We start from the raw sequence: 15,681 nt of genomic DNA, 5'->3' as shown, positions 1-15,681 counted from the left end.
GTGTTAGAGATCGGTTTAGGAGTTTTAATCTTTTGTTTACCAAAATGTCTCAGAAATGGCAGAACCCAAGTAGCATATAAACTTTGGTCCATAAATCCCCATCAAAATTTAACCAAAGGATAAAAGTTTACAAATCACCCCCTTTTTGGCAGATGTCTCCATTGGATTGTCTGAATTGCTGTATATCAGTTCTTGAAATCCTTATCTTCTGAGACATCCCCTTTGCCCACATGGATATGCCTGTTATTTTCTTCTGTTGAAAAATACATGCACCAAGCTTAACTCACACATCTGTTACATAAATGGTGTCACTCACTGTAGGAGAAAAGTAACATTGCAGAGAGAGAGAGCATGCATTCACTTTTTTTTTTTTTTTGAATGATTACAGTCAAGAAGGAAAATGCTCCTGAATACTCCTTTTGTGAATGGAAAAGGCAAGGGAGAAAAAATCAACTTTTGGAATTTTTTGTATCTTGATATTAACTACTAAGTTATTGATAAATCACTCCCCTTGTCCATAAGGTCCTGTCTACATGTTGAAATTGACTGGCATATGCTATTTTGCTGTGGTTATTCTAGAATAGTTCCATGTCTGGACACAATATTCCAGAATAATATTCTGTTCACAAAGGGAGCGTATTCATCAGCTTTTACCTTTTGACTGTAGTCAATAATAAAAGATAATCTCTTTACCAAATACAGTAAAACACTTCCATATCTGGCAGCCATAGGACCAGGAGGTTGCTGGATATTCAAGTATTCTGTATAACAGGGAGGCGTACCTACCAATGCATAACACTAAAGAAAAACAAGATTAGATATTAACCATCAGAAACTTATACAGTATACTTTATTTACCAAAGGTGAGGAGATGAAAGAAATAAGGTGGGGTTGGAGATTTTAGCACCTCTGAAAACTGGAACAGCCACTGGTGTAGCAGGGAAAGAATTATTTTTATAACATAACTCTTTAGAAGTTTTGTAGCGATCTGAAACTGATCATTTTTTAAAATATCCTGTTACTTTACTAATTGATGCATGGTAAATTTAAAAACTGCAAGAAATTAACGTAGTTCTTTCTTATTTGACTTTGCAGTTAGAGTTGGATTTCCAGATAAGTGATTTCCATACAGTTTTAGCAATTGTTTGGGAGTGGCTATTTGAACCATCAGGCTGCAGTCCTTATCTTTAATCTCGCCTGCCCCGGAAAATGGGAGATCTAGCTAGGTCAGGACTGCAAAGGGAGGGAGAAAAGGGTGGCCCATGGGCAGCAACTTGGAAATGAACAGTCACCATGTAGCCCGGGCATCTCGGGAGTGGAGAGGGGTAGCCGGGCCAAGCGATTAGGTGGGAGGATGTCACTGTTTGGGAGAGACATGACGGGAGTTCTCAGTGGAAGACTGGGGTGGGGGAGTGCAGCATAAGGGCAAGGGGTGAGGATTTCCAAGCCTTTCAGTTGCTGTACCTCTCGTGTGGGCTTATAAGTTACAAACTCAGAAAATCTTGTTTAGAGAGTAGGATATTAGCACATAGGTCTGTTGAACATGGACTGGTGGAAGGTTGGAAGGTTTGACGATGAGCTTGGCATAGTGTGTATGGCTATTAGAAGGTATGATGTTCTCTATTGAATCCACTGAGGTACTGAAAGGTGTCAGGCATAGAAAAATATATTTGCTTTCAAAGCTAGGGGTATAATTTATCTGTTGTAAAGCCACTGACTACAGTGAAATTTTAAAGGGGTGAGGAGGGAGTTAAACTGGCCAAGTACGTTTTGTTCTCTTTTTATACTGCTACAAAAATAGCAAATGATTTATATTGTCCCAGAATTCAGCCCCAGGGCTCCTCCTCCCACCCAGCATACTGTCCTGACTCCTGCCCTCCTGCACACACACCCAGGCCGGATTTCAGCCACTCACACACCCCAGCTCTTGCCCACATGCTCCAAGCCCCTGCTCTGGGGGTGTGTGCGTGCATGCGTGCGTGTGTAAGTAAAATCTTCTCCCCCCCGCCTCTCTTTCTCACCAGCCCACACTCTGGGGAACAGCAAGATGTGGACAAGGCAGGCACTTCTGTAGAATAATAACCACTTAATTGTAGTTTTTGTTTTTAATTTTTAGCTCTTTTGTTATAATAATGCTGTATGTCTTTTAAATGGGTAGTAGGCTAACTTAATATTGTTTTGAACGTTTGCACTGCATAGTTCTGATGGATTACCATTGAACTCGCTTAACTCCGAACAATTTAGCAGGTGCTCTGTGTTTCATATGGGGAATTATGGTCATGTGAGTATTTGATCTCCTTTTAGGATGTGAGTTAAGTGCATATTCTATCAAAATCATTAATATAAAATTGCAATATTCCATAGTCTTTTTTTGGGAAACTGGAAAAATGAGCCCTGAGGAAAATGAATGGAAACCAATGTTACCTTTTTTCACAGTCCTAGAACCATAACTTTCTTTGGACTAAACTGCTCCAATTTAAAAATTGGTCATTTTGCTTATTGCCATTTGTTACAAAACATTTAATTAAGGTTAGTCTTTATTATGATTTCTTTGCATAGATCCTCAATCATTTCTCTTCCACTGGTAGAGTTGTGTTTATACTTAATGATCTATTTCTGGATCACTCAGCTGAAATACACTCCCACGTTTAGTTTGCTTGGTAGATGAGTTTTAAATCATTTGATGACAATGTCTTTATTCTGGGTTGTTGCTGTGAAATATTAGGGTTGATTTTTCTTGACTTTTAACTAAGGTTGTCATGTGCCTGCACGTTTAAGTGACTGCAAATATACTAGCAACATCCAATGGATGTTTAGATTTTAATAATATTTTCATTAAAAATGTAATTTCTTTTACAGACACTGAATCCAAAATGGAATGAAGAATTTTATTTTAGAGTAAGTTTTTTGTTACTTTTAATAAATTAAACTACAAATAGGTAAGGAAAATTAATTAAAATTAAGCACATTGAATGGCAGTGGGGTTGGAAGAAGCTTATGCTCTTCAATATTTTACTCTAAATATTTCTTGTGTATTTAAAAGAAAAATCAACTTGAACTGATATTGTTGATGCCTAATAACTATTCTAAATGATGAAATAAGACAGGATTTAAAGAAAAAGGTATGATTTACTATATGAAAGGTTGTTGCACAATTTTTATAATTCTTTTTATACATGCTTTGAGTTGATGTACACAGAATGTAATATACTTCATATTTAAATATCATGTTTGTGGTGTATTAAAGGTCCAACGTAGCGGCAAATAACCAAAAATCTTACTAATGTCATATGATAGCACAGCATAACTACAGGAAACACACCGTATAAATGTTTAATGGTTAAAAATCTTGAAAGTTGAGCTAGCATGACAAAAATAGTGAAGTTCTAACACAGAGGATGAGGTTTGAAAGAGTAATTTTTGAGAAGTAGCATAAAAGCAGAGAGAATCACATTTATTTTCCCTTTTTTAGCTTTTAAAATTTGTGTAAAATCTGTCTGTTAGAACTGTACTTGCAATCTAGAGCTTTTCTGTTAATTGTAGTTGACGTTTTCATGATAAAAATGTACATGTTGGCAAAAATGTCAAAATAGGTTCAAAATTAAAACTATTACCACAAATTGTATTTAAAGTATTTATGGAACATAAATAGGGAGAAAAACATCCCTGATCTTCAGATAATACAAAGAGTTTTCAAGCAGAATTTACTTCTGTCCAATCGTAGTTTTTACAATAGTAGGTTAGCTAAAATTTCAATAGTTTAATCTTCAGAACAGCTGTTTGAGAACAGGGATGGGCATTGTGTACCGTTAAAATGGTGGTAGCCTGTCAAAATGCATTTTAACTGCTGTTTTGCTAATTTGGTAAGTTAGACAAGAATATTTAGTATCTAATTAGGAGAGATCATAAATACTTTAAAATGTCATTTCCATTTAAATAGCTTTTCACAGAGTGACATTTAATAGATTTTTATCCCTAAAATATGTCCGCAGATAGCTATTTTGATTTCTGTAATATACTACACAAGGCACTTCTGAGTAATACAAAATCTCCAGGAATTATCTTGGCGCTAAACTCAGTATGACTGGCCCCATCTCTTTCCAATTCAGTCACAACAAGATTTGATATGTGCAAGCTTCCCATTAGTAGAACGTTTATCTGGTCATGTTACACTTTCACATATTGAGTTTGACATTCCTGTTTAGATGTTAGCGATTCTTAGGATTCCCTGTTAAAGGCTACAGGAAAAATGTCTTTAGAAGCAAGCAGCAAATCAAAATGTTTATCCATTTTCAGAACTGTTATCACTTGAATGACACTGGTTTTTTTTTCCCCCCAGTTAACTTACTTTACTTAACAGAATTTTAAGTACCCATCAGTAAATTACCAAAAAAAAAAAAAAAAAGCCCTAAGCATTAATAGCCCAGGAAATGCTACATTAAAAACAAACTAAAAAGCAATCCAAACATCAAGGCTTCCAAACAACCTTACTTCTTTCCTTGTAGTGATGTGCCAAAGGGGAAGAAGCAATTGTTGGCTCTTTAGTCACTGATTTTTAAAAAAGGTGGTTTGTACCACAAAGTAAATTAGGTAAGATCAACACCTTCACTGCCCTATGCCTGACCTCACCTAGGAGGTCAGTTGTCACAACAACAGGTTTGTGTAAGTGAAGACAATCTTATGGCAGGTCTAGACTACCACTCCTATGTTAGTGGGAAATACTCTTCCAGCAGCATAGCTTCCACCTTCAAGCTAAGTTATGCCAACTGCAGAGCTTTCTCCCACCAGCATACAGCATCGGATGTGCTACAGCTGCATAGTTTCATCAGTGCAGCTCTTCTAGTATGGACCTCCCCTGCAATAACCTTCATCTCTAGCAGTTCCATCTTACTAATGTCTATAAACACTAGCATTCTTTACCCTGCCATGCAATGGCTTTATCTAAATTATGACTTGTGTAGCTACCTGCCTTTCCCAGGAAAAGGAGGGCTCTTGGCTCTCTGTTGTTTGACATCATTCGCCATTAATTCAAATTTGATTCCACACTGGGTAGGTATAAAACTCCATGTTTATGCTCAGTGCTGAGTTGCAGAGCAGCTTGGAAGGCACAGAGCTCAGGTGATTGAGTGCTCTTCCTTTGGTGTGTGTTCAGGATCTGCCAAAAATCAGCTATTATGCTACATGTGGTTTTTGCTGATGTTTTTCATGGTCACCTTATAAAGTCACACCATGAGAACTTAGAGCATGTGGATGGAACCCTGCAGCACTATCAAAAGTCATAAAAATGCTGCCCAGGAATACAAATACTAGTCCATGTGTGCCTTCCCCTCCTTGAGGGATCGCTCCTTGCACTAGTTCAATTTGGGACTTCTCCCAGTCGATAAACTCACATAAGTGTCTGCCTATTATGGAATATAGTCTGTGTTTCCTCACAGAGAGGATGAGGCTTAGCCACCTGTTTTTAACAAAAGCTTTCCTAAAAAGTGTACTAACCTGGATTAATTACCATAGAAACCTGACTTTATTTATTGGTGGCCTCTTGGCTCCTTGACTGCTTATGGTTTTGAGGGGATGTGTGTAATTCAGCATCTGCCTGTGGAAATTATGTCCTGGATGTGTACTCCTGTCTCTGCTAGTATTAGAGAAGTTTGCACAGTCTATCCTTGCTCATATCAACAGTGTTTCTGAAGTGGTGTATGTAAAATGGGTAGAAACAGTGACTGACTCTGGGGAGAGGAAGAAGGCCAGAGTTTATAATTCTGAATGGGATGTTCTGAATCAATAACAAAGGGGAATGTACTTTAAAAACTCTATTTCCTACATCACAGTTGAGCTGTGAAATTGAAATACCAAGGAAGACCCTGTACCCCCAGCAATCTGACACCTGAGTCACCAAGTGCCACCAACATAACTCTGGCAGGTTGATCTCTTGCTGTATGGCATTCAAAAAATATCTGTCTCTTTGGAGCTTTCTTAAGGAAGAGGGATGCAGTATACTAGGTGTTAACAGCTGTAAGTAAAAACAATGTTGAACACCTGAACATTTCTAGTTGTACATATAGGACTTACATGTGTATTTACATAGTAGGTGCCGTTGGAGATGTACAGGTTGAACCTCTCTAATCTGGAACTCTCATCTGGCAACATCAATAATGCAACATGACTTTAGTTAGCCAAATGACCACTTATCATGGAAGTGGCCAAGTTTCCTGTGGTCCCATAAGGTTTGTTTACAGCCACTAGTCCTATTGTGTGCAGTTACTTAGCTCTATTTTACCCCTCCAAGTCTTGTAAGAGCCGGGTAAGCAGTGGAAGTGCTGGTTATGTTCTAGGCAATATTGACCTCCTGTGCTCTGATAAATTATCTTGTTCAGGTCCCCATGGTGCCAGATTAGAAAGGCTCAATCTATATGAGGCCCATCAATCCTATTCTTATAGCCTTGGATTAGTCATTTAGTAAACTACTGTGTCTATGACTGGTGTATGTTGTGAAGATAATGAACACGAAATAACACTATTTTTTTTATAGGTAAACCCAACTAATCACAGACTCCTGTTTGAAGTGTTTGATGAAAACAGATTGGTGAGTGTACTGCTATATTCCCCTTTGTGCATGTTTTACTAATCATGCAATTAAACATGGAAGTAACATAGCTATGGAGTCTTAGTTCCTGGAAATTTGGCATATCTTAAAATTTATTTTGTTTCGGTGGTATAAATGTGTAAACTAAGGAATGTAAGTAAGGCATATATAAGCAGGGAACTTGGCTATTTTACAAGCTGAACTTTGATAGCACTGTCTTGAACCAAAATTTTATGCAGTGGCCATATTTAGTGAAGGTGTAATGCAATTACTTGTTTTTTAAAATCTTTTTTGTCATTTTTATTAAGGTTACAGAGGTGGCTATGCAAAAACATCTAAGGTTTGATTTTGTGTATAGTTGATATGACAGCAATTTAATCAGAATTTGTCAATATACTTTGAGAAAATTTTTTAAAATCATTAATGGGATAGCATACTGTGCGACCCTCTAACAATACATTTAACATTTTTGTAATAGAGGATGTGGTGCTATATCACAAAATATTCAGTTCCTTCTGATTAGATAAGTAAAGTTTCTCTCTACTATACTTGCTTTATATATTGGGGCAAAACATGCCAGATACCTTTTGGGTAAATATAATAGCTGTTTCTTAATTTTAAAATTACTTTGAAAGTTTTTTTTTCTTTTTTTGGCTCCATCAAAGTAAATAGGTTAATGTCATGAAAGGGGAAAGACAAATATTTTCTGTAGCTAACCTTTCTTGGTGGGGGTGGGGAAATCTAGAGGTCCTCATTAAATGCTGTGAGGAGGTACAGTAACAAATCCATAGCAATATATGAAGATACTTTGGTGATCAAGGCACTTTAAGGCATTTAATGGGGGGTTCGGATTGGGAGAATCTATTTCACAATTTAAAGGCATCTACCATTTGAACTAGTAGAGAATCTTGAATAATTTTGGTTACTTGTAGTCTTATTACCTTCTTTGCCGGCCAACTGACAGAGTGGGATAGTACTAGCAAATTTGAACAAGTTTTACGTGAACCAGCAGAGGGTAGTGGTGTGCACAGTCAAACTAGCATGTGACAATATAGTGGTGATCATTTAAAAAGACATTTTTTAACCATTACCATGCAGCGGCTGTGTCTGCACTGGCCCCCTTCTTTGAAGGGTGCATGATAATCCTCTTGATTGGAGAATACTAATGAAGCGCTTCACTAGGCTAACTCTCCCGAAGTGCTGGCGTGTCATGTAGCCATGGGCCCTTCGAAGTACCCATGCAACATCAAAGTGCCCTTACTCCCCATAATTAGTATTAATATTCTCCGATCAGGCTGATTATCATGCCCCTTTTGAAGAAGGGGGCTAGAATGGACACAGCCAGTAAGATCTGAGAGGTGGCTTTCCTTTTATCTGATATTACTGTGAGGTAACTTTGCCTCTTACTTTTGAGCTAATGTACATACTAAAAGAGAGCTCTGAACCTGGAATCCTAAGAGTTAACCTTATGTGCTTAGAATGAGAGTGTGGAATTGAGTTATTCTAAGACTATTTTCTGCAGCATGGGTATATTTTAGGTGCCAAAACAGTTGCCTGCCTGTTCTCTGTTAATATTAGGTATTATAAACTTGAAATTGTAATATTTGCCTTAAGAAAAACATTTTTGCAAGTTCACCTTGTTCCTAAACCACCTTAGTTGTTAAAAATTGCAGTAGGTTCCTGCCACAACAGACTGGTTGCAAGTTTAGTGTTTGTTTTTTTTTAAGTGTTCCCGGGCGGGGTGGGAAGAAACTTGCTTACTTAACAGCAGGTTTCTGTGCTGTTTATCTGAAAAGTGTATTAAAATCCTAATACCAGAGCTTGCACAGTGCTGTTACTGTGTGGCAAATACCCATGCTTTTCACACTGTTGGCTCATAGTCTGGTTAAAACAATAGAGGATTGTACTGGTCCCTGGCAGTTTTATGATTTAAATCAGCTTTTATTTCTCTTGTACTTGCATGTTTTTTGTATTTGAAAACAAGCTGTTGCAAAACCAGTGGTTTAACTATCTAGTAGTAGTATTGGCCCTACACCTATAGGTGTGAAGGTGTAGGGGGTATGGAGGGGGGAGAGTATTCTTTGGACCTTTCATAGGAGCAAATTTAAATTGAGGTTCTTTAATTTGTCTCTCTTTGCAAACAAACTTTTTGTTTAAACAGATGCTATTTCTGATTCATGGAAAAACATGTTCTAAAACTTCAGTGCACCTCATTTATGACAACCCTCTTTTCATCTTGAGATGCTGCATTGTGGCGGTGCTGAACTGGGATGTTTGTTTAAACTTTTGGTGGTATCCCATATGTTCTTCTTTTGAGCTCTTTTGGCTCTCAGCAAACATAGCTGTACTCCGTGCTGACAATCAGACTTGTGGTAATATTGCAAACTTTCTCACTGGAAGGCAGCCAGCACTGGGCAGCCTTTCTGCACCGTGCTTAAGTCAAATCATTCCAAAACAGCATGCACACCCTTCTTCGGTTTTCGCTCGTCTTTGCTGCCTGGTAAAACTGAAGAAGAAACTCTTGCCATCTTGTTAATTTCTGCTGCTAACTTTGCCTGAGAAGTTGTTGTCTCATGTAAGGTTTTTTTGTTGCAATTTCTGTATACTGTATTAGGTTTATTCTGCGTTTAGAGTGGTGATGTGAAAGTTGTGAATTTTTCCATAGTGACTAGTTGGTTAATTAATCTTTTAAAGAACCTGAAAGCAAACAAACAGAAAAACCTAGAGCATAACCCTAGGTTAAATATTTATATGTGTTCTACACTGGTAACCTAATGATGTAGCACCAAATCAAATGGAGTCTGAATTTTTCTTCTGGAACCACTTTTGTTCTTCTCATTCAGCATTTGTGAAGCTAACTTGAACTTTTAACACTTGAAGGACTTTTGTTGCCATGAACGATTTTATACAAAAAAAAAAAAAAAGCTCGTGAATGTGATGTGGCTGAGATTTATAGCAGTGTCGAGTGTGCTTGCTGCCTTAGTCAGCTGTGAGAGCTCTCCCGCGGGGGCAGCCCTTTTCTGATGGAAAAGGAGCAGCTGTGAAGGTGCTGTTTCAGGCGCTTGCTGGTATTTAAAAAAAACAAACACCACCACTAGCTTGCAGTGGAGAGGGGGAACCAGGTCATGTGACTCCAACCATCCTACCCTATGTCACAGTGTGTAGGAGTGCTGATTGCTCTTATCCAATCATGCCCGGAATGCTGCTTGCCACTTGGGCTATTTCTGCTATCTGTCGCTATCAGTGCTGCAGTACGAACAGTTTGGCAGATGGGACACTTTTTCTTGGAGTTTGTCTTTGTTTTTTAACTTCTGGCAGTGCCTGAATTGTTGCTGTTCTCCCTCTCCCTCTCTTCTCTCTGTTAAAACCATGGCCCATCGGCTGCGGTTTCATTTTGGCTCTGGGCGAAGCAACACAGCCCCTGAATCTGAGATCCTAGACCGAGAGAGAGAAGATGACTTTTACATGGCATTCCACACTTTGCCAAGAAGAAACAGTCCTCATCCTTTCTCCCGACATGGAACGGATTATGGCGGCAGCGATTTCCAAGAAGTGGGCTCCTTAAAAAGAAGCACATCCATGTTTATTCCTCAGCTGCTGAACAATATTGAGGTGCGGCCGACAAGGAGCTCATCTATGCAGATCTCTCTCCAGCGCAAAGCTGTGAACGGCTGTGCTGATGAGTGTGGAGCCTCAGAGTCTCCTGAGGAGACACTTCCATGTAAATTCTCAGACTTCAGGGAGCATTATACGTACCCTGTTGACAGCAATTTTTCTTCTCCATGCAGTCCCCAAGGAACCCCAGAGAGTTCTCCCCCCAGGATGCCTGAAGAGATTGATCAACAGCTTAATGGCGCTGTTTCCAGTAATCACAGAATATTTTGTACGGTTCCATCCAATAACCTGAATGATGATGATGCGACTGCTGCCCTAGAAGATGAAGCCAGTGAAGCAGCTTCAGGGTTAAATATAAGTGGTGTAAGAATTCAACATCGTGCTTCATGTACAGATATGCACCAGGTTACACTATCGTCTTTTGGTTCTGAGGTTCAGAATAATGCTCCAACCTCTGAACCCAGACGCTGGTCTCTGCAGCATCTGCCCGATACGTCAGCAAATTCAGGGAAAAAGTTTTTTGTTCTTCAGTTGCAGCAGTCCCAGGCAAGTGGTACAGGTACAGGAAGTGACTATAATTTTGGTTTTACAGGAACAAAAGGGAATAGATTGGTCAGGTACCCTCGCATACGGCTGGAAAGGAGTACTTCCTACCCGGTGCAGCCACGAACAGAACAAATGAGTCCTTTAGAAGACCGAATGAATTCAGAACTGCCTGGTAATAGCAGAAATGAGTCAGAACTATCTAGAAGTAATTCAGTAGAAAGGATTCCTCAAGGGCAGGGATGCTTGTTTAAAATCAGACCAGATCAAAACACTAGGCAGCAACACTTCAGAATTCTTGTAACCCGTGGTATAGAAGAACAAAAGCAAATTCCTGATCCCAAGAGGCCAAATACCCCTGGGCCTACAGCAGCCAGTGCCATGGTAAGTAAGATGCTGAAAATGCTTCCACTTGTATTCTAGCACAATGTAAATTATGATGTAGAAAAGCTTCTGAATTTCAGATAACTAAGAATTGCAGTCATTAAGATCTACATTTCTCTGGAACAATCCATAAAACATCCCTAGTTCTAAACTAAAATAGTTGTGCTTCCCATCATGATGACATTCAGCGCAATGTTTTGGAGGAGTCTTAATGTCTGACACATTGCTTCACTCAGTGCTACGTCAGCTAAAGGGTTTTTTAAAAATGGAAAGCCTAAGGGTCACCGTTTGCTTTTATTTCTTTATCTGTTTGCTGTGGCTTTGCTGTACCAATTACATCTTTTTGAAACAATGATTTCCATATTATGTTAAAAGGTATTTAAAAACAAAATTGAATTATCCTAGCAGTTCAGGACTTTGTGAGGACAGAAAATAATTAAAATAGAAATTAAAACAAATATCAATTTTTGTTGTTTAAAACCGAGCGGTGAGAATTGCTTTTTCACATAATACTTTTGCTCTTGAACTTCTTTAAAAATAAAAACTTTTCAAGGTTGTTCTTTCAGTGTCATTTGAAATGTGATGAAGTCATTAGAAATGAAATTGTAGGCATACTTTTATTGCAATATCTTGTAATATATGTTTGGCATGAAAGATGGTATAAAATCTTATACAGCCTATTTCTCATGAAATATGAAAGATGAAGTTTTGTAATGTTTTTGATACATACTTTATACCCATGCGTGGGTAAAATCTATGGGGGCATGGGGAGTCATTTACTTGAATTGCTTCGCAGTGCAATTTAACACTGCCCACTTGAATTTCTAAGCTCAATGATGCTGTATATAGAAGAGTAAGTACCCTATCTCCAGCTGTGAAAACAGACTCACAAGCTCAGCTTTTGGCCTTTATTACTTGTGTGTGTTCTCATTCTCCTTGTGCTCTTTCAGTGAAATGTAGTAGGGAAAGACAGCTGCTAACTACTGCAAGACCATATGATGACTCTGCAGCTTTCAGAGCAAAAACTAACAGTATGAAAGTTATTCTTAGATACCTTTTGTTTTAGCACTTCAGTATAGATTTACAGCACAAGAACATGAATAGTTAGTCCTCACAGCCTTTTTGGAGAAAAAAAAATCTTCTCTTCTGATATAAGCAATAGCACATCCTTCCTGCATACCTCTCTGAAAGTGTTTTGCTATCAGCCTGTGAATATTTTACATACACAGTATTCCTGCTGAAAACATGACTAGTTCTTCTGTTCTTTGGATTTCTGTCACACTCAGAAATATGTTCAAAATTTTGTCCTTTCATTTCACATAAACATTTTGTGCATTCTCTCTTGTTCAGAAGTTTTATCTTGCTTACATTAGAGGTTTGTGTGAAATATGAACTTATCTGGGTATAGATTTTCCTGAAGTCTAGAATAAGTTTGAATCCTAGGTTTTAGGAGAAGGGGGATCAGCTGTAAGGTTTGACTCCACTTTTAACTTTTCCAAAGTTGGGAATTATTTACATCCAAGGTTTTGGTTCAGGCTTGTCTCTTTTCACTTATGTGTATAGTTGGTATTTTTTTAGATGTCTGCATCCAGCTTCCAGTGGGATGCACAACGTCTTTCATCTTCAACCATTACATCACCTCACCTTAGTGTTATATCTGCCCTGCTGCTTTGTAGTCCTTATCCCTATTTCATTTCCAGCACAGTAAATGTTATATAAATGCTCCCATCAATCAGGCAATAATACTTATGTAAGTTCCCAAATATTTGTTCCTCCCCCGTTTGTTAGACTAGAGAAGAGAATCCCTGAAATCTCTTGTGAACTTGGCCTTCATTATAACAGTAAATTTATATATTAAGGCAAAAATTTTAGATTTAGATTTCAAATTGGAATTTACAACTTTAAAACCAGATTTTCTAAGCCAGTTATGTTGCTTGTTACTGAGTGCATCCAAGTCAATCAATTTTAGTCTTACTTAAGACTGTTTAAAGATGTATCATATTTTCTTGACATTATTTTTAGTGAGCCCAGAAATGTTCTGGGTTGAAGCAGTTTGCGAGGCAGATTGCCACAGGAAAGCTGGACAATGAAAACAACTTGAGTGAAAGGTTTTGTTTGTTTAGTCTATGCACAGTTTTTCATTGGGATGTCATTTTAATCATCCCTTACAAGTTTGTTGTTATAGGGCACGGTGATGGGAAATTGTGTGCAGAAATTATTCTTTTATTAAAGCTGTGAGAAGGTTTTTTTCATGTTGAAAGCCTTTAGGGTAAAATAATTTCTAGATTCTTCCATTTAAGCTAGTTTCTGTGTATTTGATTGATATGGGGCAAGGGCCCTGGACTGTAGACAGCAGCTGCTATAGCCTTATTTATCTTGAGTGAAAACATTCATGCGGGCGTCTGCAGTCCTACTGCTACTGAGTGTTTATGACCTTTCAAATAGCTTCTGTTTTAATCAGAAGTGCTTTGGGGCAGGCAGGATGTATTTCATTGAGTTAACACAAAATATTAAGTAAAATAAGACTGTATGGCCACCTGTTGAAAAGAAAAAAGCTGTTTATTTGAGGCCCCATTAAATTTTTTTTATTACTCTATTTCAGGGTTTCCCAAACTTTATGTAGGTGGGACCTGTTTTTTTTAAGTAACTTTTTTTTGCGGCCCAAAAATATAAACACACACAAAAAAAATGAAAAATGAATATATTTTCATTGTTTGTTAGTTATTCACAGTAATAATTATACATAGCGATAATATGTTTATTTTCTAAGGACCGGTACTGGGCCACAGACCATGCTTTGGGACATGCTGCTCTATTTTATATGTAGTGTAAAAGGCTTCTGCTGTCTGGGTGTGCATAGTAAGTACAAGTTGTTCTGTCGTTTCTGATTATAGAATTGGGTTTAGGCATACTTATACAAGAAATATTGGATAACAATGTAAAAAATCCGATGTAAAGGACAACTGGTGTTGGAGAATATCCTGAGTATACCAGCTAGTATTTGTTGTTAAGACCAAAAATGCACAATGTCTTAACAAATTAAATATTTCAGTATTGAGTTATAAAAGATCAGTGCAGAAGGGGTTGAACTAGAGAACACAAGGAAGTTCACTTATCTGTGTATGATCTAGACTGTAAGAAGGAAATAGACTAGAATAGGAAAAGCAAGACTGAGTTTGAAGGCAATGGATAAGATCCAGAAAAGCAAAGTGATTAGCTTATTAATGAAGCTGAGCATCTTGAAAACGTGTGTATTCAGCAGTACGTTGTATGGATGTGAGAGGTGGGTTGTAATGAAAGATTTAAAGAGAAGGATATTGACATTCAAGAGGTGGTGTTACAGAAAGATCCTGAGAATAGGATGAATGTGGAAGGTCATTGAGGAATTAGATAGAACGTACAGCTGAAGGAGGACCTACTGCAGAAGTTTATACGATGGAAGGTACACGTGTTTGGGCGTATCTGCAGAATGAACAACAAACAAAAAAAAATCAAGGCCCTGGTTTTTGGCATAATGGATGGTTTGAATAGGAGAGGCAGACCCCACAGAGAATGGGTAGATATAGTAGATTGGCGTGAAGCTAGTCTACAGAAACTAAGCCACTCTGCACGGGCCAGGGAAAGATGGAAGGAACTACTGAGGGAGACATTGAACACCAATGGATGCTGAGTCCATGGATGATGATGACGATAAAGGCATAACACTTCCAGTGTTTTGGAATACAGTTCTGCAGTTGTCACACAACTGAAATTTCGTTTCACCCCTCCCACCCCTACCCCCCTTCAGGAATATTTCTTAATCTGATCCATCTATTATATGAGTCACTACATTTTTCTGAAAATTGTCTGTCTGAATTTTGCTGATGGAAAAATGAATTTGGAACTACTCTGTGGGTGGTTTTCTAAATGACTTTGTGCTTGCTTGCTTGCTTGCTTTTTAAAAATCTAAATTTCTGCAAGTTTTAGGTACAATCCAAATCTTTAATGTATATTTGTTCCTTTATCTTGACTGTGCAAAAGGATGTTGCCCATACTTACCTGGTGTTGTCCTGTTCCATTTGAAATGGGTGGCAGAAACCGCATTAACTTCACAGAAAGTAATATGTGCAAAGAGACTACCTTGCTTCCTCCTTCACGGCTTTTTTGGTGGAATATATGGCAATAATACAATTATAAGCAGATATTTAAAGACACAGCTGGAATATGCTTTCTACAATCCTTGACACTTGAATATAATGTTAAAGGATTTTCTAACTTAAAATTATAGTTTTAAAAATGCCTATTTCCAATGTCTAATTTGTCCATTAATAGCTAATATTAGAAATGATCGAATTCTCTAGATTATTGTAAAAATTTCTGGTCTTTTCAGATAACTATGGCAGAATACTCATATGCCTAGGCATCTACATTTTCTTTTTTCCCCCCCAACCCCACTACCCATCCACATGTGTAACCCCCAGGCAAAGGTTTATGTGCCCTTTGAACTTATGCTTACAGGTTGGACCTCCATGGTCTGGCACTCTCGGGACCTACGCCTTCCCTAATGAAGGACTTTG

At 38.0% G+C, this 15,681-nt stretch overlaps 1 protein-coding gene across 10 annotated transcripts in view; it reads left to right on the top strand.

The window, feature by feature from the left end:
- NEDD4L (NEDD4 like E3 ubiquitin protein ligase) overlaps nt 1-15,681 on the top strand; it is a 334,332-nt gene that overhangs the window by 146,756 nt on the left and 171,895 nt on the right. For 4 of the 10 annotated variants that reach the window (XM_074995740.1, XM_074995739.1, XM_074995741.1 and 1 more), the window contains exons 4-5: nt 2,860-2,898; nt 6,530-6,583. In XM_074995740.1, the coding sequence (XP_074851841.1) occupies nt 2,860-2,898; nt 6,530-6,583 (93 nt within the window). Of the gene's footprint in view, nt 1-2,859; nt 2,899-6,529; nt 6,584-9,813; nt 11,126-15,681 lie in introns of those variants that run through there. The other 6 variants (XM_074995738.1, XM_074995735.1, XM_074995734.1 and 3 more) reach the window with 3 other exon arrangements.

The sequence above is a fragment of the Carettochelys insculpta genome, chromosome 5, assembly GCF_033958435.1.
Source record: "Carettochelys insculpta isolate YL-2023 chromosome 5, ASM3395843v1, whole genome shotgun sequence".
NCBI lineage: Eukaryota > Metazoa > Chordata > Testudines > Carettochelyidae > Carettochelys > Carettochelys insculpta.
Note: the sequence above shows the minus strand (reverse complement) of the source record. Positions and strands in the feature narration are given on the sequence as shown.